The 23278-nt window shown below is 41.1% G+C and overlaps 1 protein-coding gene and 1 long non-coding RNA gene across 3 annotated transcripts in view; both read right to left on the reverse strand.

Annotated features, from left to right (window-relative positions):
• Araf (A-Raf proto-oncogene, serine/threonine kinase) overlaps positions 1-20549 on the reverse strand; it is a 74696-nt gene extending 54147 nt beyond the window's left edge. For both annotated transcript variants that reach the window (XM_087600637.1, XM_087600635.1), the window contains exon 1: positions 20466-20549. In XM_087600637.1, the coding sequence (XP_087456763.1) occupies positions 20466-20516 (51 nt within the window). In that variant the 5' untranslated portion in view covers positions 20517-20549. The remainder of the gene's footprint in view (positions 1-20465) is intronic.
• On the reverse strand, positions 3396-7460 carry LOC134484039 (small ribosomal subunit protein eS24-like). Its single transcript, XR_015646885.1, has 2 exons — positions 7283-7460; positions 3396-5535 (listed from the first exon to the last, which is right to left on the reverse strand). It is a non-coding gene; the product is annotated as a small ribosomal subunit protein eS24-like (long non-coding RNA).
• Positions 20550-23278: the final 2729 nt, after the last annotated feature.

A 23278-nucleotide genomic window follows, 5' to 3' on the forward strand; every position in this document is an offset into this window, starting at 1 on the left:
CTCAGCAAAAGGATCATGAGTCACTATAGTTCTCTGGGTTCAGGAAGCTCTTGAGACAGTTGCCATCAGCTTCCATGTTCATACTGGGTTCTCTGGATGATATTGTTTCTAGGAACCCCAATTCTGGTATTGTCCATGGCCTAAACTGGAGATGCTAAGAAGGTCTTGTAAACTTTTGCTGAGAATCTGGCCCAGGGACCATGCAAAAAGTTCAAGATATCTGGAATTCAAATGCCACTCAGTATGAACTGCCTAAGCATTAAACATATACTGGATATAAAATGATATCAAGGAATCATTAGCTTTATCTAGTCATGATCATGGCTTTTTACATTAAACATCACTTTATACATAGGCTATAAGGTAAACTGAAATCAGTTTATCACTGAAATAACATCTGAGATTTTTCCTAAAGCTACTTCAAGGGCAACAGGGATGGTGGAGAGAGAGGGATGGAAGGATGAATTGTAGGATCTAGGTAGTAGGGATATTAAATATCTGTGTATGTTGAAAACTTTGCATTATAAAACGTTGGGGAAACACCTTAATAAGAATAATTCATAGAGGGGTTGGGGATTTAGCTCAGTGGTAGAGCGCTTGCTTAGGAAGCGCAAGGCCCTGGGTTCGGTCCCCAGCTCCAAAAAAAAGAACCAAAAAAAAAAAAGAATAATTCATAGAGGGGTTGGGGATTTAGCTCAGTGGTAGAGTGCTTGTCTAGCAAGGGCAAGGCCCTGGGTTCAGTTCTCAGCTCTGGGAAAAAAGAGACAAAATAACAAAAGATGTCATTAAAGGATAATCCATAGAATATATTAAACAAAATACCAAATTCATAATTGTTAGAATAAAGACTAGTTCATCTTCTTTTGCATATTTACATTTTCCCAATTAAGATGATCTTTCAACTTTTTTTTTTTTTGTGGAATGATCTCATGCATCTCAGGCTGACCTGAGATTATGTAGCAATGAATAACACTGAAGTTCTTGATTCTCTTGCCTCCTCACCCTGAGCCTGAGATGACATCTGTGTGCCAGGTTTATTTAGTGCTAAGGACTTTGCATATGCTAGGCAAGCACTCTATTAACTAAGCTACCTGCATAGCACCTTAGAATGTGTTTTTACTGTGATGAATCATTAAGCAATTATGTAGGCGAAACAATCCAGTCACAGAAAGTCAAGTACTATGTAGCTCCACAAATATTAGTCCCCAAAGTAATAAAATTTCTAAAAGACAGAACAAAGACTAGTGATTGCCAGGAGCTCGAGCAAAGACAGAATGGGTAGTTGCTATTTAATGGACAAAGGATTTAAGGTTAGCAAAAATGAAAAACACAGCAAAATCAACACTTAAACATGGAAAAATATTAAGGCGACACATTTTACCTTGTGCTCAACTTGCCACAAAACATGTTTAAATGTTGTAAGATTTAACTGGAAAACATACTTTGGGCACATCCAACATAGAGCACTATGCTAAAACAATGCAGTATACAAACTCTACTCAAAACAATGGCAGATTTTTGTCACAATGATATTAAAAATAAAAATGCCAATGCAATTCTGGGTAAAGTGATGACAGTTTCAATTCCAGTTTTTCTTCTCTAAGCATGAGCAGAGAAAGAAGTTGCTTCATTTTCTCTTCTTCTGTCTTAAAGATAAGTATAAAAAAGGGAAACATTGGGCAATGTCTTTTACAATGAGCACAGTACAATGAGAAAGTGTACAACAATAGGTCATTGATGATAACTATTATATACTATAATGGAAAAAAACAAGAAAATATTTCAGAACATTTCTTTATTTGTGTTTAATTTTTCAATTATATTTTGTGTGTCTGTGTGCACATACATGCGTGCTGTGCCATAACAAATTGGTTAGGAGACAACTTTCCAGGTTTATTTTCTCCTACTCAAGTCATCTGGCTTGGTAGCAACTGTCCTTATCTGCACTACTTTTTTGTTTACTATAAATTTTATCTGTGGTTCTGTGGTTCCTTTATTCCATACCAATGTGGTGTGTAGGGGTGTGTGTGTGTGTGTGTGTGTGTGTGTGTGTGTGTGTACATATGTGTTCAATGATGCAATGATGTAGAGGATAATAAGACTGAAATATCTCATATACTTTATCTCAGTGTGTTGGAAACTCTGGAGAGAGAGTCTGAAGGATGGGGAGGTCTCATAAGCAATAACATTGCAGCAGTGCATGCCACATGCCCAGAGAAGCCCATCAGAGATTTGGAGCCAAGGGTTTTCTCCCTTTGTTTTGTGTTTACTAAAATTCTAGATGATCAAACACACATGCACATGGACAGCATAACCTACCATTTGTGTAGTTTAGATATAGTGTACCATCCTTAGCAGAAAAGAGACACAGGAAACATTTCTGGAAGACAGCTAAATGCTACCCTTTCAAAGGATTGCACTGCTGGGCAACCAGTCTGTCCCTTGGCTAACAGACAAGGCATTTTTTGACACACACACTTCAGTCTGTGCAGGCTGTGTTGACTCTGAAATCCAGAAGAGCTCCTATTTCCTCAGAAAAGAGGAAACTAATAGTTTTTCTCCCTAGGAGCTGGGACTACAGGAGTACCTTCTGTGTCCAGGTAGGTGACCAAGGCATCTTTATTGCACAATTATTCGTTGGAGCCCAGCAACAGGATGAGGCCATACTACAGGAGTGACTTCACTTTGAAAGAAATACCAAATATGAGTCTTTTCTATCCAATACTAAAAACAAAACCAAACAAAAACCACAACAACTTATGTTTGGGACAAGGAATTAAAATCTTTTTCTCTCCCACCACCACACTTTTATGCAAACGTTTTGAGCCCTCACCCCCCTCCGCCCCCAGTAAAACCTTTGTTTTTTGTTCTCTACTCTATGAAGTTAATGGTCTGTCAAGTGACCTTTTTCTTCTTGTAGCAATAACCCATTTCTCATTCCTCCATTTCCTGGGTGCCAGTTCTTTTCAGACTACCCAAATGAGTAAGATTGTGAAATCAGACCCCAGCCAATGGGGGGAAGACACAACCACCACCTGAGTTAGAATATAAACCAAGAGCATTTCAGGCCTCCGTGTCTGTAGCACAACCTCTTGAACAAGAATAAAGTTGTTCCAAGCACTTCAGTTGGAATAATGGTCTCTTTCTTTGTGACCCTAAGCTAATTTTTTTCTTTTTTTTTTCTTTTTCTTTTCTTTTCTTTTTTTTTTTCAGAGCTGGGGACTGAACCCAGGGACTTGCGGTTGCTAGGCAAGCACTCTACCACTGAGCTAAATCCCCAACCCCTAAGCTAATGTTTTTAACAACTTATAACCTCCAGGGAACCTGGAGTTAACCACTTGAAACATATGTCATTAACTTCAAAACTCTGCCTTAGAAAGTCAGTGGCTTCCTTCTTAACCTTCTTAAATTTCTTTCTTTCTTCTTTTTTATTTTTTATTTTTGGCCTGGCCAAAGCATCGGTACAGGCTCAGCAAAATTCTGATCAGTAAGTTGAACTCCATTTGGATTCTCTCTAGTGCCAAGGTAAGAGCAGCATAGGCACATGCAAGCAGAATTCTAGAGTACACAAAGCACAATGTACACTGGTTAGGTTTTATGGATTATTAGTTTCCAGAGGAGCCTGCCACCCACTTCAGTCCATATAATGTAGTTTAATTATTGGCTTCAGAGGAAGTGTCTGAAGATAGGCAAGTTCCATCCATTTGGCTTATTCATCTCGTTGGTCCCACCTTCCCATGCGTGTGGGTGGCATCAATTGTGTGCTAAGAGTGGGAGTAAGCATCACTCCTGCCTCATTGGTGTGCTGCCAGCCGTGAGTGATGGGAGGCTTGTCAGCTGCCATCTAGTATAGACTGCTCAACAGCAGGTTGGAAACAAGGCATTCTTCTACAGAAAGAAGGGAGAATTTCGAGGAGGCCTGGAAAAAATGAAGCTTAGCATTGGCTCTCTCCTCTGCCGAGCCTCCCAGGATTTCCTGTTTCACTCCATTGTTACAAAAGCAGTCAGCTTCTCTGTAATTCTAACTTCAAATTTCCCAATCATTTAACTTTTACTGGAAAAATGACCTTATGCAATTTAATGGGAAAGACACATTAATGTTCAAGAATTGCTCAGGAAGGGTCCTGGATTGTTTTACAATAGGTTTCTTTAACTTCCCATTCATTTTGTCCTGGTCATTTGCCCATGAAGAAGAATAAAAAAAAAACAATACAGCTCCTTGCTATGACTAATCATACCTTAGGAAGGTGTGTATCCCAGGAAAGAGGCAACGGAAAGGCTATCAGTCCCTTAGTGTGAGCTGTAACTGCAAGTTAACATCGAAGAGGCATCTCCAAGGGGGATCCCAAGTCTGATATGTGGGCAATGAGTACCAGGATCACATTTCATGTGATGTGTCCTCCCCCAAGGAAGGAATCACGGGTTAGGAATGAATGTAGTTTATCTTTTAACAGATTCTATAGAGTCATTCATTGCTGCAATTTCATATGGTGTTCTGGGAATATGCCCTTTCCTGTCAGCATTTGTCTGTGACCCAGACAGTTCCATCAGCATCTATATTTTTGTCATTTATGGCCCCACAGAGTCTGTGTCAGACTGAGTGCTGTTGTTGACGTGACCTTTCATTTCTATCCTGCTGCATAGGGGCAGAAACAGCATGGAACACACTATCGGGTTTCAGCTGCGTCAAGGCCAGGAACTTTGGTCTGTCAATCCAAGACTTTAAAAATGCAGTGGCTTAATTCCCATGGCAGCAAAGCAGACAAGACACATAAGGAGGGCCAGACAGCTGTTTGGGGCACAAAAAACAGACCAGGTTTTCCTAAAAGTCCTGTTGATCTTGTCAGTTGGAAAGTCCAAACATACCCACTCAAAATAAACATTTAAGTCTGTAAAGCCACTGAGACCAGACATTTCAGGGTAACAAGAACACATTAGCAAAGCTTTTTTGAAGATTTTAACAGTGGATTGTGATGCAGAGACTTCTACTCTTCCTTTTGTTTCTCTTTTGCATGGGGCAGCAATACATGGAAATCATTACTAACGGAGGTTTGTTGTTTCAAGTTCTCAGTTCAAATTGTAATCCTCCCATAGGCGGCACAAAGCACCAGAGCCCTCTGAGCCACTAACACTGTTGTTTTGTTTTGTTTCTCACCAGCTTTATCAGAATGAGCCATCTTGTATTCTACAAAGTGAAGCATGTAACATTTTACATCAATTTGTGTTGTACAGCCAGTAGCACAAGATATAAAACCTTTGAAAAGATTCTCCTCTTTGTTCCTCAAAACCTTAACATTTACAGGTTTAACATTGTAGCCGAGGCTGCTATGTTTGGGGCTGGCTTTCTTTTCTTTTCTCTTCTTTCTTTCTTTCTTTCTTTCTTTCTTTCTTTCTTTCTTTCTTTCTTTCTTTCTTTCTTTCTTCCTTTCTTCCTTCCTTCCTTCCTTTCTTTCCTTTCTTTCTTTGTTTTTTGTCTTCTTTCTTTTGTCATTTGCCTGTCTTCACCCAGGCTCTTGCTGAATTGCCCAGGCGGGCCTGGAAATCATTAAGTAATTTAGACTAGTTTGAGACTTGCAGCCCTCATGCCTGACTACAAGGATATACATGATTACCATTACACCTGCCTTTTTTTCCCTTTTTCCTTTTAGCCCTTTAAACCACTAGTTTATCTTAAGCCTAGTAAGGAAAATTGGTTTTGCTGTTTTCCTTCCAATGGGAGAAGAGAGCAATGCAAACTTTTGTTTATGAGACAGCGTCTCACTTTGTAGCTCTGGCTGTCCTAGAACTCACTGTGTAGACCAGGCTAGACTCAAAATTCACAGAGATCAACTTGTCTCTGCCTCCCAAGTGCTGGCATTAAAGGCTTGCACCACCATACAGCAAGCAATGCAAACCCTACAAGTTTGTTTTGTATTTGAAACATAGTCTCACCGTGCAGCTGTAGAGGGCAGAAGCTCACGGAAAAGCACTAGAAAAAACAGAAATGTTAAATATCCAGGACTTTTTCTTCAACAGAAAAAACTGACACCTATTTTCCATCCAGAAGGCTGTGAATAGATGTGTTACTACATGATAATCTTTACTATTCTGTAAAGCCAGCCATCATAGAATCCCCAAAATACTAAGTGTTGTTTCTTAGTCAATAGGACCCATCCTCATGAAAGAGGTCCTACGCACTTTGCAAAAGAGTTTGCTGTTGTGTTTATTACAAACCCTCCCTCCCTAGGCCCAGACTCCTGGACACTATGTCTCTGTCAATAGAACCCATCTTTATGGTAAAGGTCATAGGCGCTTTGCTAAAGAGATGTCCTATTAAAAAAAAAAAGAGATGTCCTATTATATAAGGGAGCTTCAATGAAGTCATACCTAAAGTTTTGTTGTGATAATTGTCATGTGGAAATTTTCCCCAAAGTTTTATTGTGTTTAAGCATGTAAAACATAAACCTCTTGGTGTCAGATACCAGAAGTTTTGGCCTAGAATCAACTAACTAAAGTCAAGCTGAATCAAATTTCATTTTACATCACCTGTATCAGTTCCTACTATCTGTAAACTTGCAGGGGACATCCCCAGCCCAGCTCCTGCATGCAGCCTTTGCTGGCATGGAATGTTTTATGTAGACAACTCTAGTTTAAAACCCACAGAGATCTCCCTGCTCTGCCTCCAGAGCACTGTAACTAAAGGTGTGCACTGCTGACCCACCCCCTTAAAATATATCTGATTCTTCCAAAGCCCACCTTCAAAAATGCTTACACTTTCTCCAACTATTGCAATAAGAGAGTAGCTACAATCACATTTTTATTGTCTTTAGCTCACTGGAAACTCTTTTTGGGAGGGGCATTAGGGTCTTTCTCCTCTCTCACATAGAAGAGACACTGTAAAAATTTGAGCCCCCATAGGCTCGTAGAGTGGCACTATTGGGCGCTTGGCACTATTGGTATGAGCTTGTTGGAGTAGGTGTAGCCTCATTGCAGAAAATGTGTCACTGTTGGATGGGAATTTGGAGTTTCAGAAGTTTCAGCCAGGCCTAGCAGTTCACTGTCTCTTGCTGCTGCCTGTGGATACAGATGTAGAACTCTCAGCTACCTCTTCAGCACTCCATCTGCCTGCACACTGTCATGCTTCCCACCATGGTGATAATGAACTAAACCTCAGCACTGTAAACTAGCCCCAATTACATGTTTTCCTTTATAAGAGTTACCATGGTCGTGATGTCTCTTCACAGCAATAAAACCCTAAGATAGACTTTAACCCAAAGTTATCATTTGAGTTGTATTTTCTCACCTTTTGAGCTGGCAAGGACAAAACTGGACAAGGGATCCAGCAAGCCACTATCTGTTATTGGATTTATCATTTTCATATTCCATAGACAAGGGCTGGGTGTGATGGTGCCAGGCCTGTAGTACCAGCTACTCATGGGGCTGAGGCAGAAAGAGTTTTTAACCCAAGAATTTGGGCCAACCTGGGCAAAATAATAAGACTTTTATTTAAGAAGAAAAAAATCTTTGGTAATTTTTATGTTTATAAGTGAGATTAAAAACAATTTAGAGGGCTAGAGAAATAGATAGCTCAGCAGTTGAGGACACTTGCTACTCTCACAGAGGACCTGGGTTCGGTTTCCTGTATCCACATGGTGGTTCACAACCATATATAACTTCATTCCAACTGATGCAATGCCTTCTTCTGTCCTCTGCAGGCACCAGGTTCACATGTGGTTCACATACATGCAGGCAAATCACTCATACACATAAAATAAATGAACATTTAAGAAAACAGTTTGGTTGCTGACTTATAAGTAACTGCACAGCCATTTAGTCACCAGGAATTTTTCATCTCCTGCCTCTCCTTCTTTCTTTTCCTGCCAGGTAACTCTGTTGCCATATTTCAGTGATGTGGGGGCAGCATTTAAAATTCATTGAGTCACTGGATTCCAAATCATCCCCACATTTAGTGAGCTGTTCACTACAAGGACTCATAGAATTCAGTACATATTAGCATTTACTACTAAGGTTCCTAACAGCCAAAGAATATGAATTAGAATTGAATTACCAAAGCAAAAGGCCCTGGCAGCTAGGCTCAGTAGCTCACGCCTCGAATATCAGTACTGAGGCATCAGAGACACAAGAGAAGACTTCAAGGCCAACCTGGACTATGAGTCTGGACGAATCCATGTGCAGCCTTTCTTGTGCTGTCACCCTCACAGAGGACACAGAACTCCAGGAAGAAAGAAGATGAGCAGCATAAGCTCATAGTTAACATGATTGAGGCAGTGAGCCACTCTCATTAGTTAAGAAAGGATCAGAACCACTTCAAATTAATGTTTCCAGATGCTGGCAAAGGGTCAGCCTTCTGAACAGGCCATTCACAGAATATTAGTGTCAAGCCTACTCTTAACCTTCTAGGCATCCCAGATAACAATACTAATGCCATTAATATAATTACTCAGAATAGTTTAAAATTACTACTACAGGCTGGAGAGATGGCTTATCGGTTAAGAGCACTGACTGTCCTTCCAGAGGTCCTGAGTTCAATTCCCAGCAACCACATGGTGGCTCACAACCATCTGTAATGGGATCTGTTCCCAGCAACCACATGGTGGCTCACAACCATCTGTAATGGGATCTGATGCCCTCTTCTGGTGTGTCTGAAGACAGCTACAGTGTACTTACATATATTAATTAATTAATCAATCAGTTAATTAAAAATTAAAATTGCTACTACATTCGCCTCACTATCTTCCAACAATATTTTTAGAGCTATATAGTAACTACTGTATCAGAGCCATTATTACCACATGTCTTGTTTTCAGCTGGTATTGCCTTAGCTCTCAATTCAGTGCCTACATCAATCCAGATGTCCTGTTCTTTAACAGATCTCTCTCTTGAATGTTGAGAACAGTTTGTCCAAGTACTTTATAGCTGAAAGGTTGTTATGCTTAGTATAAATCTCTTGGTTCACATTTTCCTTCCTGATATAGCCTGTGATTCCAGTTTATTCTGGTACTGAGGGCTGCTGTCAAACTTAATGATGGTCTAATTTGTAACCATTGATGAGAATAGAACTTCTTGCTGTTCACTGTGGACAGTTATTTTTATCTTCGGGTTTATGGTATCTCAAATATTTTCTTATGTCCCATACACCCTCCAACAAACCTCTCTGTGGTGGTTTGAGTATGTTTAGCCCAGGGAGTGGCACTATTTGGAGGTATGGCCTTGTTGGAATAGATGTGGCCTTGTTGTAGGAAGTGTGTCACTGTGGGTATGGGCTTTAAGACCCTCATCTTAGCTAACTGGAAGCCAGTCTTTTCCTAGAAGCCATCAGATGAAGATGTAGAACTCTCAGCTCCTCCTGCGCCACGACATGGACGCTGCCATGCTCCCACTTTGATGATAATGGACTGAACCTCTGAACCTGTAAGCCAGCCCCAATTAAATGTTGTCCTTATAAGAGTTGCTTTGGTTATAGTGTCTGTTCACAGCAGTAAAACCCTAACTAGGCACTCTCTCCCCACAACACAGATTTGAACTTACCCCACAGCTTGAAATTCTGTTCATTTTTTGTTCCTTTACCTTCTGTACTCCAGTTTGGACAGTTTCTACTACTATATTCAAATTGCCTAAGTTTTGCATCTGTAAAATGCAAATATGCTGTTAATACCATTTAACTCATTGCATTTTTTTTCTATTTGGTCTTTCAAAGTCTCTTTTGAACTTGTGGAATGGAGTTATAATGGCTACTTTAATATTCCTGATTACTAATACTATGTAGTCTATGTTGATCTCAAACCCATGTATCCTTGAACTCTGCCTCAGCTTTCTGTGTTCTGGACTACTCTGGCTTGGCTCCTAGCTGTGAGTAAGTGTGTGTGTGTGTGTGTGTGTGTGTGTGTGTGTGTGTGTGTGTGTGTGTGTGTGTGTTAGACCCCAGGGCCTCACTCATACCAGAAAAGCACTTTACCACTGAGCTACATCTCCAACTCTATGCCTGGTTATTTTTTTTAATAATTTTTATGTGCATTGGTGTGTGTCAGATCACCTGGAACTGAAGTTACCAACAGTTATGAGCTGCCATGTGAGTGCTGGGAATTGAATCTGGGTCCTCTGAAAAAGCAGCCGATACTCTTAACCAATGAGCAGGGCAGTGATGGTGCATGCCTTTAATCCCAGCACTAGGGAGACAGAAGCAGGCAGATCTCCAAGTTTGGGGCCAGTCTGTTCTACAAAGTGAGTTCCAGGACAGCGTAGGCTCCATAGTAAGACCATGTCTAGAAACACCAAATAAAAAAATACTTCTCCTATTACCTTTGTAGTTTTCTTTTTGAGATTTATTATATTCCTCAGGCTAGCCTTGAACTCACTTTGTACAACAGGCTGGCTTTAAACATGAAATCCCCCTACCACAACCTACCAAGTGCTGCCTCCTGTTTCTCTTAAGCTATCAACCACACATTGTGCTTATTTGCTTTGTGTCATTTCAAGTTTAGTCTACTCTTCTGAATGTGTTTTTCCCTTTCATTTCCAAATAATTCCTTAAACCTACCATTATTTTAGAGTTTTTCTGGTAGATGTTAAGTTTTTCCTTCATTGTCTTGAATAACTTTCATAATGTTTTTTAGCTTGTTCCAAATAGCTGGTTAGGATTTTGATCTGTTGTGAGCTAGTGTCTCTGGCATGTATTCATTGTCTTTAACAAAGGCATCTCATCCCTTACTCTCCCATTCCTATAACTGCATGGGATAGCCCCCTGTACATTTTACTTTGCTCTTCTTTAGACTAAATTAATGTTCCTGAACTTTCTAAAGAAGATGGGGTTCAGGGTAGATTTTCAAATGTCAGAGCTCCCTCTTCCGCTGTTTTTGCATAGTGCTGAGAATTATGCAACTTAATGTCTGAGTTTTCTTGGCTCTGTTCCCCCATGTTGAAATGCACATTCTTTTCTCACTGAGATAACACAGCCCCCAATAGAGACCCATGTCTTAATTCCTAGATCAATTGTTCTCATGTGACAAAAAGAAGTTTTTCCTATTGTAATTGCATGAAGCATTCTAAGATGGAGATTCTATCCTGAATTATCCAGCTGGGTCCTAAATACAAATTACATGGAAAAGGCAGAACTAGGTAGCATAAACAGAACAGGAAAAATGTGGCTACAGAGACAAAGATTGTGGTTATGTGCTCACAGGCCAAGGATAGCCAGCAGCCACCAGAAGCTAGACAAACAAGTATGGGCTCCCTTGGGGCTGGAGAGAGGATTCAGTGGTTAAGAGCACTGAGTGCTCTTCCTGAGTTCAATTCCCAGCAACCACATGGTGGCTCACAACTACCTGTACAGTGTACTCGTACATATATAATAAATATATATAATAAATAAAAGAGAATGGATTCCCCTGAGGCTCCTAGAGGGACACTGGTCCAGTCAATATTCTAATCTCTGCTGATTGGTATTGATTTTGGATTTATAAACTCTAGTTATGAAAATGTGTTTGTTTCTTTTTTGTGTTTGTTTCTGCATGCTACGGATTGGCTGAATGGCCTCTTGCCTGCTAGTCAAGCATTACATCCCTAACCTTAAATTTCTGAATATATTTTTAGGCAGGGTCACACAATGTAACCCTGGTTCCTGGAATTTTCAATGTAGACCAGTCAGATCCATGTCTGCCTCTGTCTCCTGAGTGATGAGATTAAAGGCGTGCACCAATACACTCACTGGTTAAATTTCTCTTTTAAGTGACCAGTTTTTGTGGGGGAGGGGTGATTTGTTAGTTACAATAGGAAACTAACACAGTTAGATACCAGGAGAAGAGTGTTATTGGGAAGAAAACATTTAAACAGGTAGAGGCTAGAAGAACCCCATTGAGAACCATGACTTTAAAATTCTAGATTGCCTAAAACAAACTGTAGAAACATGGATATTGAAGCCAATTTGAGAAGAATATGGTAGAAAAAGTCAATGGATCATGTTAGATAATTCATACATCAGGAGGCAAGCTTATATAAATATGACCATTACAGGTGCTGATAAAGAGGGCTCAGAAGAAAATGAGGAATAAGTTATTAGAAAGCATAGGAGACGTTGGAGAAATGGCTCAGTGGTTGAGAGCAGTTGATCTTGCAGAGGATTGGAGTTGGGTTCCCAATACCTACCTAGATTAAGCAGGTCACATCTGTTTATAACTCTGCTGTAGAGATCTTCTAGCTTCCAAAAGAACTTATGTACAATGTACACACACACACACACACACACACACACACACACACACACACACACACACATGCAATTAAGATAATGAACAAATCTTTAAAAGAAAGGCAGGAGATGTACTTCAGTTGGTCAAGTTCTTTCCTAAAAGGTATGAAAAGAAAGAAACTCATCTCTGTGAGTTCAATCCCCAGCACTGCACAAAATTTGGTGAAGTGGCACACATCTTTAATCCCAGAATTTGGGAGATGGGAAAGGGGAGACCAGGAGTTCAAGGTCATCTTGGACTAGAGAGAAAGCCTAAGCCCTAATAAACCTAATGCCTTATTTAATAAACAAAACAAACAAAAAACTCAAATGAAATCAAGAGAACAAATCTCCCCCATTAACATAGCAGAGCATGTGCCCCTGGGGTATGGTGGGGCATCTTTTGAGTATATTCCCAAGAGTAGTATTGCTGGGTCTTCAGGTAGATTCATAGCAGCCTTGTTTGTGATACCCAGAAGCTGGAAACAACCTAGATGTCTCACGACAGAAGAATGAATACAGGAAATGTGATTCATTTACACAGTTGCATATTACTCAGCTATTAAGTATGAGGGCATCCTCAGTTTTGCAGGCAAACAGATGGAACTAGAAAATATCATCCTGAGTGAGGTAACTCAGACCCAAAAGGACATGCATGGTATGTACTTACTAATAAGTGGATATTAGCCAAAAAACAAAAATGTACAGAATACCCAAGAGTTCACAGAACTCAAAAAGTTTAACAAGCTGAAGGGCCCAAGTGAGGACCACCTCAGTCCCCCTTGGGAGGGAGAAGAAAACACCCACAAGGGGGGAGGAAGGGGGAACAGGGAAGGGAAAGAGAACTGGTAGTGGAGAAGCGGGGAACATGATCTGGTATTGGGTTGGGGAAAAGGACTGAAGCCCCACCGGTCAGCAGAAAGAACGGAAACAGGTGACCTCGGGAGGTTGGAGGTGGGGGGACTCTCCAGAATGTATCAGCGACCTGGGAGGTGAGAGATTCTCAGGACTCAAAGGGAGGGATCTTAGACATAAGGCCCTACAGTGGGGAGAGGGAACTTGTAGACCCCACCTCTAGCAGAAAGACAGGGCTTGAGGGATAGGATTGCTATCCCAAAGTCAAAGCTCTGACCCATAATTCTTCCTGTCTGAAAGAACTGCAGGGATGGAAATGGAGAAGAGCCTGAGGAAAAGGAGGTCCAGCAACAGGCCCAAAGTGGGTTCCAGCTCAAGGGGAGGCCCCAAGACCTGACACCATTACTGAGGCTATGGAGAACTCACAAAAATGGACCTACCATGACTGCCCTCTGAAGACCCAACAAGCAGCTGAAAGAGTCAGATGCAGATATGTGCACCCAACCAATGAACAGAAGCTGCTGACCCCTCTATTGAATTAGGGAAAAACTGGAGGAAGCTGAGGACGATGGCCACCCTGTAGGAGGACCAGCAGTCTCAATTAACCTGGACTCCCTGAGATCTCTCAGACACTGGATCACCAACCAGGCAGCATACACCAGCTGAGATGAGGGCCCCAACACATATACAGCAGAAGACTCCTGAGTCTGCGTTCAGTCAGAGAAGATGCACCTAATCCTCAAGAGACTGGAGGCCCCAGGGAGTTTAGAGGACTAGTGGGGTTTGGGATGGAGACGTCTTCGTAGAGACAGGGGTTGTGGAGGGGTATGGGATGGCAAATAGTCAGAGGGTGGACCAGGAGGGGGATAAATTTGCTGTGTTAAGAAAAGATTAATAAAATTAAAAAAAAAAACTCTCCCAATAATCTCCCCCACCCCCCGTAACTGGTCTTACCTACTTTGTGAGTTCTTCTTTTTCCCACTGTGGTTTCACCCCCTATCACTAGATAGGAGGGAAAGATAAACATAGGGTGGGGAGAAAGAGACAGAGATCCCTAAACCCAATGTCTCTCCTTTTGTTTCTTCTTTGAGCACAACTACTAACAAACTGCAACCAATCCCTGAACAAGCACCTACCGCCAACCATGCCTATTGAGGCTCTAGCATTTATATACCCTCTGAAAAGTTCCCAGAATTCCAAATGTCACAGGATTGTAGCAACTACCTCCCTCTAGCAAAACCATACCCCTGGTAAAGCATGAGGCAAATCATAGTCACCTGCTGTGGTCAGTCTGAAGTGGCCACATATCCCTACACCTGAGATTAAAATGAAAACATATTCTTATAATATTTTTGTGTTTTTTAAAAGAAACAAAACTTTCAGCATTATCACTATACCACCCCCCCAAAGAAATCCAAGACCCAAAGTATCCAACAGCCAGGTATGGTGAAGCACGTCTGTAATTCCAGCATAACAGAAACTAAACTATGATTGTGGTGAGTTCAAAGCCAGTCTAGTATATATACTAGACAGTCTCAGGCTAAGTATGTACCTCAGAGGATAGAGTGCTTCCCTAGTATTGTTGGGAACAAGCAAAAGAAACGTATTCTAAGTGCTACCATTTCATTTTCAGATTCCATTTAATTGTAGGGAAAAACTAAATTCAAGGTCTCAGGTCCTAGGGGAACTGGGGACTTCCCTATAGCTGAACAGTTTCTTTTGAAAACAGTTGTCTGAGTCCAGACATCTCAGGAGAACTTGTAAGAAGATAGATGTCTAATTCCAGCCATCTCAAGGACAACTTGTCCATTTTGCTGGCAGGGTCAAACAAGTCCATGCTCCCAGGTCTAGGAACAAACACCTATCCCACTTCTCCAAATGTTTTCTTAATTGTCTGTTAACCAGTAAAGAATATAGAAATTGTTGTTATCCCAACAGGGTTGCCTTATCTGGCCTCTGAGGGAGAGGATGTACCTAATTTGGCAGAGCCTTGATGCATCAGGGTGGAGGGATATCCATGGGAGGCATCCTCTCAGAGGTGGGAGAAGGTCTTAGTGAGGGGGAATGGGGAGCAGCACTTGGGATGTTAGTTAATTAATTACAAAACAAAAAGAGAAATTGTTTTTATCTAAACCAAGGTGCATACATTGTAAAAAATATCTAACAAATTGCCTATTATGCCAGAATTAACAACATGCAGCTGACTCGCTCATTTGTCTTCTTATCACTCTGAGCTCTGGACCTAATAATGTCTAGCAGAATGAATAAAGGACCTTGAAGTTAGGTGCTCTGAATATGGCCCAGTCTCCAATGGTACTCCCTTGCTTAACCCATAATGTCAAAATACAGTTGGATAACATAGCAGTTTTCTACCAGCTCTCCCCTTGCTTTGTGTTCCAAATCTTTAAAACTGTTGTACAAATCTCAATTCTGGGATACAGTTCAGATCTGAAACTGGTCACCTCCCTGAGCACTCAGAAAATAAAGTTTTTTCAGCTTCCACAAGAAACAAACATTATGTACAAGGCTAGGGCTTCATTTCCAGCATCTGCCTAGGTCCGCAAGTCAGCCCACTGGCAAAATTTCACAACTGCCTCTAACTTTAACTACAGGGGACCTGACCTTGTGGGCATCTACACATATATAGCAAACACACAGACACAGGCACTCACATACATTAAAAGTAAATAAATCTTTTAAAACTGTCTATCAATTCTGGTTACTTATTTGTGTAGTATTATTTTTTAGTTTCTTAAATGTTCAATCATATCAACTATAGATTATGGATTACATTCTCTTATCTGATAATAGACACAATGTTTTAATATTTATTTTTATTTATGTGAGTATTTTGCTTGTAAGGATGTATGTGCACCACATGTGTTCCTGGTGCCCACAGAGATCAGAAGATGGGGTCAGATGCCTTGGAGCTAGATTTATGGATGGCTGTGTATTCTGGCCACAATGTGTGTTCTGATAACTGAACTTGGATCCTATGAAAGTGTTCTTAACTACTGAGCCAACTCTCCCACTCCATAGTTTATTTTTATTTTCTATTCTTTCAAGACAGGGTCTCTCTACATAGGGTCTGTTCTGGAACTCCCCTTAATAGACCACACTGTTGTCAAACTCAGAGGTCTGCCTGCCTCTGCCACGCTTATTTCTTTTCTTCCTGTATTAGTTCCATGGCATCTTAGAAATCCACAGGCATCTCAAAACCGAACAGAAAAGGTTTTAGGAAAGGAAGGAAGAAAACCAGGTGTGATGGTGCACACCTTTAATTTCAGCAATGGGGAGGCAGAGGAAGGTAGATGTCTATGAGTTTGAGGCCAGCCTGATCTCCACAGTGAATTTCAGGCCACCCAGAGCTACATACTGAGACTCTGGTTCAAAAAAATAGGTAAGATGGAGATAAACCAAATATGTAGGAAAAAACTTTATAAACAAGTAAAATGAATGGTGAATTCTGACAAAAAATTATCCTTCTGAAATACATTCAATTTCAAAGTAGTTTGTTCTTGCAAATTTGTTGTTGTTATTTTTTGAGACACGGTTTCTTTGCATAATAGTCTTAGCTGTCCTGGAAATCCCTTTATAGAACAAGCTGGTCTTAAATTCACAGAGATCTGTCTTCACAGAGATCTGTCTGCTTCTGCCTCCCAACTTCTGGAACTAAAAGCAAGTTCCACCAGTAAATTTATTTTCTGTACATTCTCAGAAGTTTCAAGCCATTCTGTCACATTTCAAAATGAATGTTCCTCCAAACCACAACAAAATAAAATTACTATGGACTGGAGAGATGGCTCAGTGGTTAAGAGCCACTGACTGTCCTTCCAGAGGTCCTGAGTTCAATTCCCAACAAACACATGGTGGCTCACAACCATCTGTAATGGGATCTGATGCCCTATTCTGGTGTGTCTGAAGACAGCTACAGTGTACTCATATAATAAGTATATCCTTAAAAAAACTATTATGATTCTAATCAGTATTGTATAATGGTTTTTCTTTCCAGTCAAAGTCTCTTCCCACTTAAGTGTGGATTGTTTTTATTTGCTGCAGCAAAAACAGCTTATCTTATTCAAATGGCTCTGCACAGTGTTCAAATTCATCCCAACTATAGGTTGAGTGTCCTGCATGTTGGAGACTGCTAAAGTCCAGAAGCTTCGGTGTTTCCTTGGTGTTAGGATCTATCTCAATGGTTTCCCAATCCAGGAGTGAGACCTCAGGAACTTAATTATCTCTCCTCCTACAACTTGATAGAGCTTCCTCTCAGGAATCTGCTTTAGATGTGTAACATAGCCTACTAGCTTGTTGGGAACTTTTTTGACTGGGGATAATGGGTTCCATATTCCCTTCTTAGTGTATGGAAGTCCTTAACCAAGCACTTATAGTAGTAGTACTTCTAGATGATGACTATGGTCACCTTCACCGTTTTGTTGAGAATAAAGCCCATGTTGCCATGTTGGTGAGTTCTTGTAAAAGAGGCAAGACTATTTTTCTAATACTACCTTGCATCTCTGCTTGCAGAGTGTATCTGTCTCATTTGCAACTTAATCTTTGGACCAGATGTTTTCTGCTCAATTTCTCAAGTAGGTATGTCGGTCATTAAGTGACTATGTATGGGAGACTGACAGTACAAAATTAATGTACCTTAAATCTCCCTTACAACATAAGGAAATAAATCATAAGTATTTCTTTCCTATACTTATGATGCCAAACATAGGGTAAGATAGTTTCAAGGCCTACAGGTGTTTGGCATACCAATCAACAAATTTCACTACGTTTCTTCCACAACTCTGAAACTCAAGCAATGCCTGTAAGTCTCCAGCTAGTAATTCTTTTCTCTGTCTCTCTTGTTTCTCCCTTGCCTAGGGATAAAAAGGAGGTTGAAACCTATGCTGAGTTAAGGTGGTTGTGGGGGGTTTTGAGACAAGTTCTCACCATGTTGTAGCCCTGTCGATTTGGTCCTCTTACCTCTGTGGTCCATACAATTAATATTACAACTTTAAAGTATGGAAAGCAGAAGTTAACTGGTACAAGGAAAACATAACTTAGCAACAATGAAAAATATTTATCTGGAGCCAGACAAGCCTTTAATCTCAGCACTCAGGAGACAGAGATAGATGGCTATCTGAGTCAGAGGCTAGCCTCATCTACAGAGCAAGTTCCAGGACAACCAAGGCTACCCAGAGAAACCTTGTTGTAATAGAAACTGAAAAGAAGACTATTTATCTGTAACTCAGAGTTAATAAGTAAACATAAATAAATGTTATGGTGCTAGAGTTAGAATTTAGTATTTTATATTCGAGGCCACTGAGCTACACCTCTAGCCTTCAGCTTTTTGACATGGAGTCTTGCTGTGTTGTCCAGAGTGGCCTGCATCTGTAATCCTGTCTGCACCTGTTTGCCCCCAAAGCCAGCAAGGTAAGGTCAAGTTAAACAGCCCAGCTAACACGTGTACATAGTGTTGAACCCAAAAACTGAAGACAGTCTTTTCAAACAAAAGATGAAAGAGTTTTGAAAACTGGCCCTGAACTTGACACTTCAGAGGAGTGTCATCAAACTTCATATTCATTATAATTTAGACAAACTTTCAGACCACAAATCAAGTTAGAAATAACTCACATAGTATCAACTTTACTTTTTTCTCCCTGAAACAATGTCTTGCTCTATTTTTCCAGGCTTGCCTGAAACTTGTGATCATCCTGCCTCAGCATCTGGAAGCACTGGGACTACATGTGTGCACCCCTATGCTGGGAACAGAATTAATGTTTTATTTGTTTTGGAAATGAAACATTATGTTAGAAACAGTAACATTTCTGGTACTCTCTCTCATCCTTTCTTTGGAACTTTAATTCTGAGAACAGAGACTCCATAAACTGAAGTAGGCCAAATCATGAATAACTGTCATGGGTAGTATTTTCACCCCAGCAACCAAAGACCAGTGAACACATCTGCATTTAACTGCCTTTTTTTCCTTCTAGAATAAAACCCTGTTTGTCCCTACCTTGCAGAAGCACTAATTCCCTTGCCCTTTGAGTCTCGGAAACGTTTTGCATTAGGCTGCTAAATAATTCAAGGTCAAAAAGGGTGGGCAGGTTACAAATTAACACTTGAAAGCAAACTCTTGGGGGAAAAAACAAACCAGTTTAAAGTAATACATCTTTTTTAAAGTAGATCTTTAGAAAAGGTTAGCCTTACTGCTTAGGAACAGTGAACGGAAACCCAAAAGGCCTGTAACTGGAATTTTAAAGTGAGCTAAGGTAGCCTCACTACAGCTGTTACCCACACCCCATGGCTTCCTCCACAGATCCTTGGTCCCCAATAAAGAATCACCTTCAATAGTGAAACACCCAGTGCCAGGGACTTGAGCATTCCGACCTAAGTCTGAAACTAAGAAACTCTTTTTCCCTGCTCCCCCTGGACCCCCGCTCCCCGTAACTACACAAATTCAGTGATTGCCCAGATGTTAATCCTATCTGGCATTAAAACCCTCCTTCCTATTCGTGGCCCAGTCGATGTCAGAGCTCTTGACGGTGGTGCCGCCAGTTGAGCTCTTGGGGCTGAGGCTTGAGCAGGGGACGCAGAGGCGTGGGTTGCATCTGGTAGAACCCGAGCTGCTCGCGGGGGTGGGGATGGGGATGGGGGTGGGGTATGGTGGGGATGTCTAGGGCCTCTGCTTCCTGAGGCTTGAGTCAAGCTCCTAGCCCGCCTGCCCTATGAGGTGACTGACACCCAGAGGCTGGGGCAGGGCGACACAGACCCCATGTTGTCTGTCATCTCCGCCCCCCGCCCCGAGAAACCCTATTAAGGGAGACGGGGTAACCCGGAGCACAAATGCTCATCTTTCCAAGATGGCGATTCTGGTAAAGATTCTCCCAAGGGGCCATTCACCTTTCTAGCCTGACGAAAATCACCGAACAATCTCGGAAAGCCCGCCTCACTCGCACATACAGTGTACGTGCACTGTTACTATTGGCGAGCGACAGCTTGCTTGTTGGCACTGAGCATGTGCCCAGTGAGTCCAGGGATGCAAAGACCCCTCCCTCCAAGCAATGCAGGAACCTGAGTTTAACAGATTTAGGTCTAGTTAAGCACTGAAATAAGATCTTTACTTGGCCCTGAGAGGCTTTGCCAGAGCCTGACCAAAACAGATGCGGATGCACACAGCCAACCATCTGACTAAGCGCGGGGACCCCAAAGGAGGAGTTAGGGAAAAGACTAAAAGAGCTGAAGGGATTAGCAACCCCTTAGGAAGAACAACAATATCAACCAACCAGACACACATACACACCCACAGCTCCCAGGGACTAAACCACCAACCAAAGAATAAAGAATGCACATGAAGGGACCCAAGGCTCCAGCTGCATATATAGCAAAGGATTACCTTATCTGGCATCAATGGGAGGGGAGCCCCTTGGTCCTGTGGAGACGCCATGACCAGCGTAGGTGAATGCTAAGGCGGTGAGGCAGGCGGGAGGGGGTGGATGGGTGGGGAAGAACCCTCAGAAGCGGGGGGGGGGGGGGGGGGGGGGGTGCGGGGGCGGAGGGAGGGGACAGAGGGTTTAACTGGGAAGGGAGATAGCATTTGAAATGTAAATAAATAAAATAGCCAATAAAATAAAATTTAAAAAAACCTTTTCTTGAGGGTGTTGGGATGTGGATTTCAAGTTTCTCAGACCTACATTGTGGAAAGGTAACAGTGAGTTTACTGGGGTTGGTGGGTTAGTGATGCAGACATTTAGTGTCTAGGAATAAGTGACCCCAAGGTCTTTGGGGTGTTGTGTATCTGTGAATAGCATGGAAAAACCCCCTGGAGTCGAGTTGTTGCAGGGTGATTGATAGGTCTGTGGGCTTGGGTCCATTTGGTGTGTTTTGGAGGGAAACTGCTATGAGTCTATGGAATCAGATCTGCACCATGTAGGGGTCAGTAACAAGTGATCCTTATTTCTGAGATACTGTTGTTGGTGGTGGTTTTTTGTTTTTGCTTTTGCTTTAAAAAAAAAAAATCTGGTCCTTGCCTTCTTATAAATTTCTGCCCGTGATTATATCTGCCTTTTATTTTGATTTTTTCTTAATATTTTAAGAAAAATACTAAGACCTTGAACATGCTAATTATGTTCTCTTAGCAGTTTTGGTTTTAATTATTTTTCCCCCCGTCGGTTTTTTGTTTTTTGTTTTTGTTTTTTTTTTTTTTTTTTAGATTTTTGAGACAATCTGACAGTCTTTCTTTTTGGCCCAGATGGCTTGGAACTCTTTGTATAGTCCAATCCAAACCTCATATTTGGGATCCTCCTGTCTCAACTTCTCAAATGCTGGGATTACAGGCACGTGCCCCACACCTGGCTTATGTTGCAAACTGTTATTGTTTGTGATGTGTAGGCAAAAGTATGCATGCAGGCCACAGTACAAGTGTGAAAACAATTTTGGGACTTGGTTCCCTTCCTCTATTTTAGGTTCTGGTGATCAAACTCAGGTGGTTAGGTTTGCCCAGCAATTTTATCTTTTGAACCATCTCACCAGATCTACAAGTTTTGACAGGTAATATTTCCACTGCAATTTATTTTTATTGTTTTCTGATTTCTATTGTGATCATCCAATATCGCAGATCCCCCTAGTCCCTCATTATTTAAATATGAGATCCTTCTGGCTTCTTCAGGTACCTGCACTCACATCCACACTCACAAACAGATACATCATTAAAAGTAATAGAAATAACATTTTCAAATAGGGGGAGCAGGGAGATGGCCTCTTTATTTGCCACAGAAGCCTGATGATCTGAGTTTGATCCCCAGAACCCACATAAAAAGACAAATGCAGTTGTTTTGGTATTGACTCAGTTTAAACAGAGCCATGTATGTGACTGTCCAATTGGGACTATCCCTTGGAATCTGGTGGGTACATCAGTTGGTACACAACTAAAGGGAGTGATTTCCCCTCTCACTGAATCTGTTAGTAGCAAATACTTCAGCAGGGTGAGGTCAGTAGGATCCGTGAGCCATATTTGTTGATGTGTCTATTTTTGTTCAGACCTAATGCAGGCATCCACAGCTGCTATGAGTTTATGACTGAAATAGCTGTGTCTTGCATAAAAGACATTTGTAGCCCTTCTCCTTTAGTTCTAGCTCCTATACTCTTTCTGCCCCCTCTTCCATAATGTCCCTTAGGCCTTTGAAGGGATAGAGTATCAATGTCTTGTTTAGGGCAAACCACTCATTCATTTGTTCTCAGCACTTTGTGCAGCCATCATTCAGCATTCACCACTATTCATTGGAACTATGATTAAGGTTTCTCTGATTAAAGTTCACCTGAAACACACTTTGTAGCCAAAGGTAACCTTAAAGTCATGATTCTTCTGCCTCTGCTTCTCAAGTGCTGGGATTTTAAATATATGCTACATATCCAGCCATCACTTATTCTTTTAAATATGATAAAAACAAGACAAAACAAAAACAAAACAAGGGCTGGGGGGATGGTACATGCTCGAAGGTGTTTTCAGACTGACTTCAGGTCCAGAAATACCTTGTTGAAAAGTTGGGTATGTTAGAACAAGCCTTCAGACCCAACACTATGGGTGTCAAAGGCAGGGAGATTTCTGTGAGGTCAAGGCCAGCCTGGTCTATATACTGAGTTGTAGGCCAGCCAGTGCTACATAATGATACTCTTGTTACACACATACACACACACACACACACACACACACACACACACACACACACACATACAATCTACCAGACAAATAAACACCAAAACCCCCAAACAAGCCACAATGCACACTTTTGTTCTATTTCCATAAACAAAATCTGTGAATTTTTATAATTTTATTTCTTATCCAATCTAATTATCAAATTTTAATATGAAAATTAGTTGCTTTTTATAGTTTGTGGCTTTTTCTGGATATCATATTACATTCTGTTAAAAATAATAATCTTATTTTCAAGTACTTATTCTGATACAAGAGTATCAGAATGTTGAGTTGTACTTGAAAGTGAATATTACTGTTTATTGCTGATGTTAATGAAAATAATGAGCATTTTTATTTGAAAGTAAAAGGTAATTGTTTACCTAGTCACGTATTTATCCATTCAGCAAACATTTGTTGAATATTTGCCCCATAGAAGACACCAGATTTGAAACCCTGTTCAGCCACTTACTAGCTGTATGGTCACCAACAGCATTATTGAATTCGCCAATCATACA

Source organism: Rattus norvegicus, chromosome X (genome assembly GCF_021556685.1).
Source record: "Rattus norvegicus strain SHRSP/BbbUtx chromosome X, alternate assembly SHRSP_T2T, whole genome shotgun sequence".
Taxonomy (NCBI): Eukaryota; Metazoa; Chordata; class Mammalia; order Rodentia; family Muridae; genus Rattus; species Rattus norvegicus.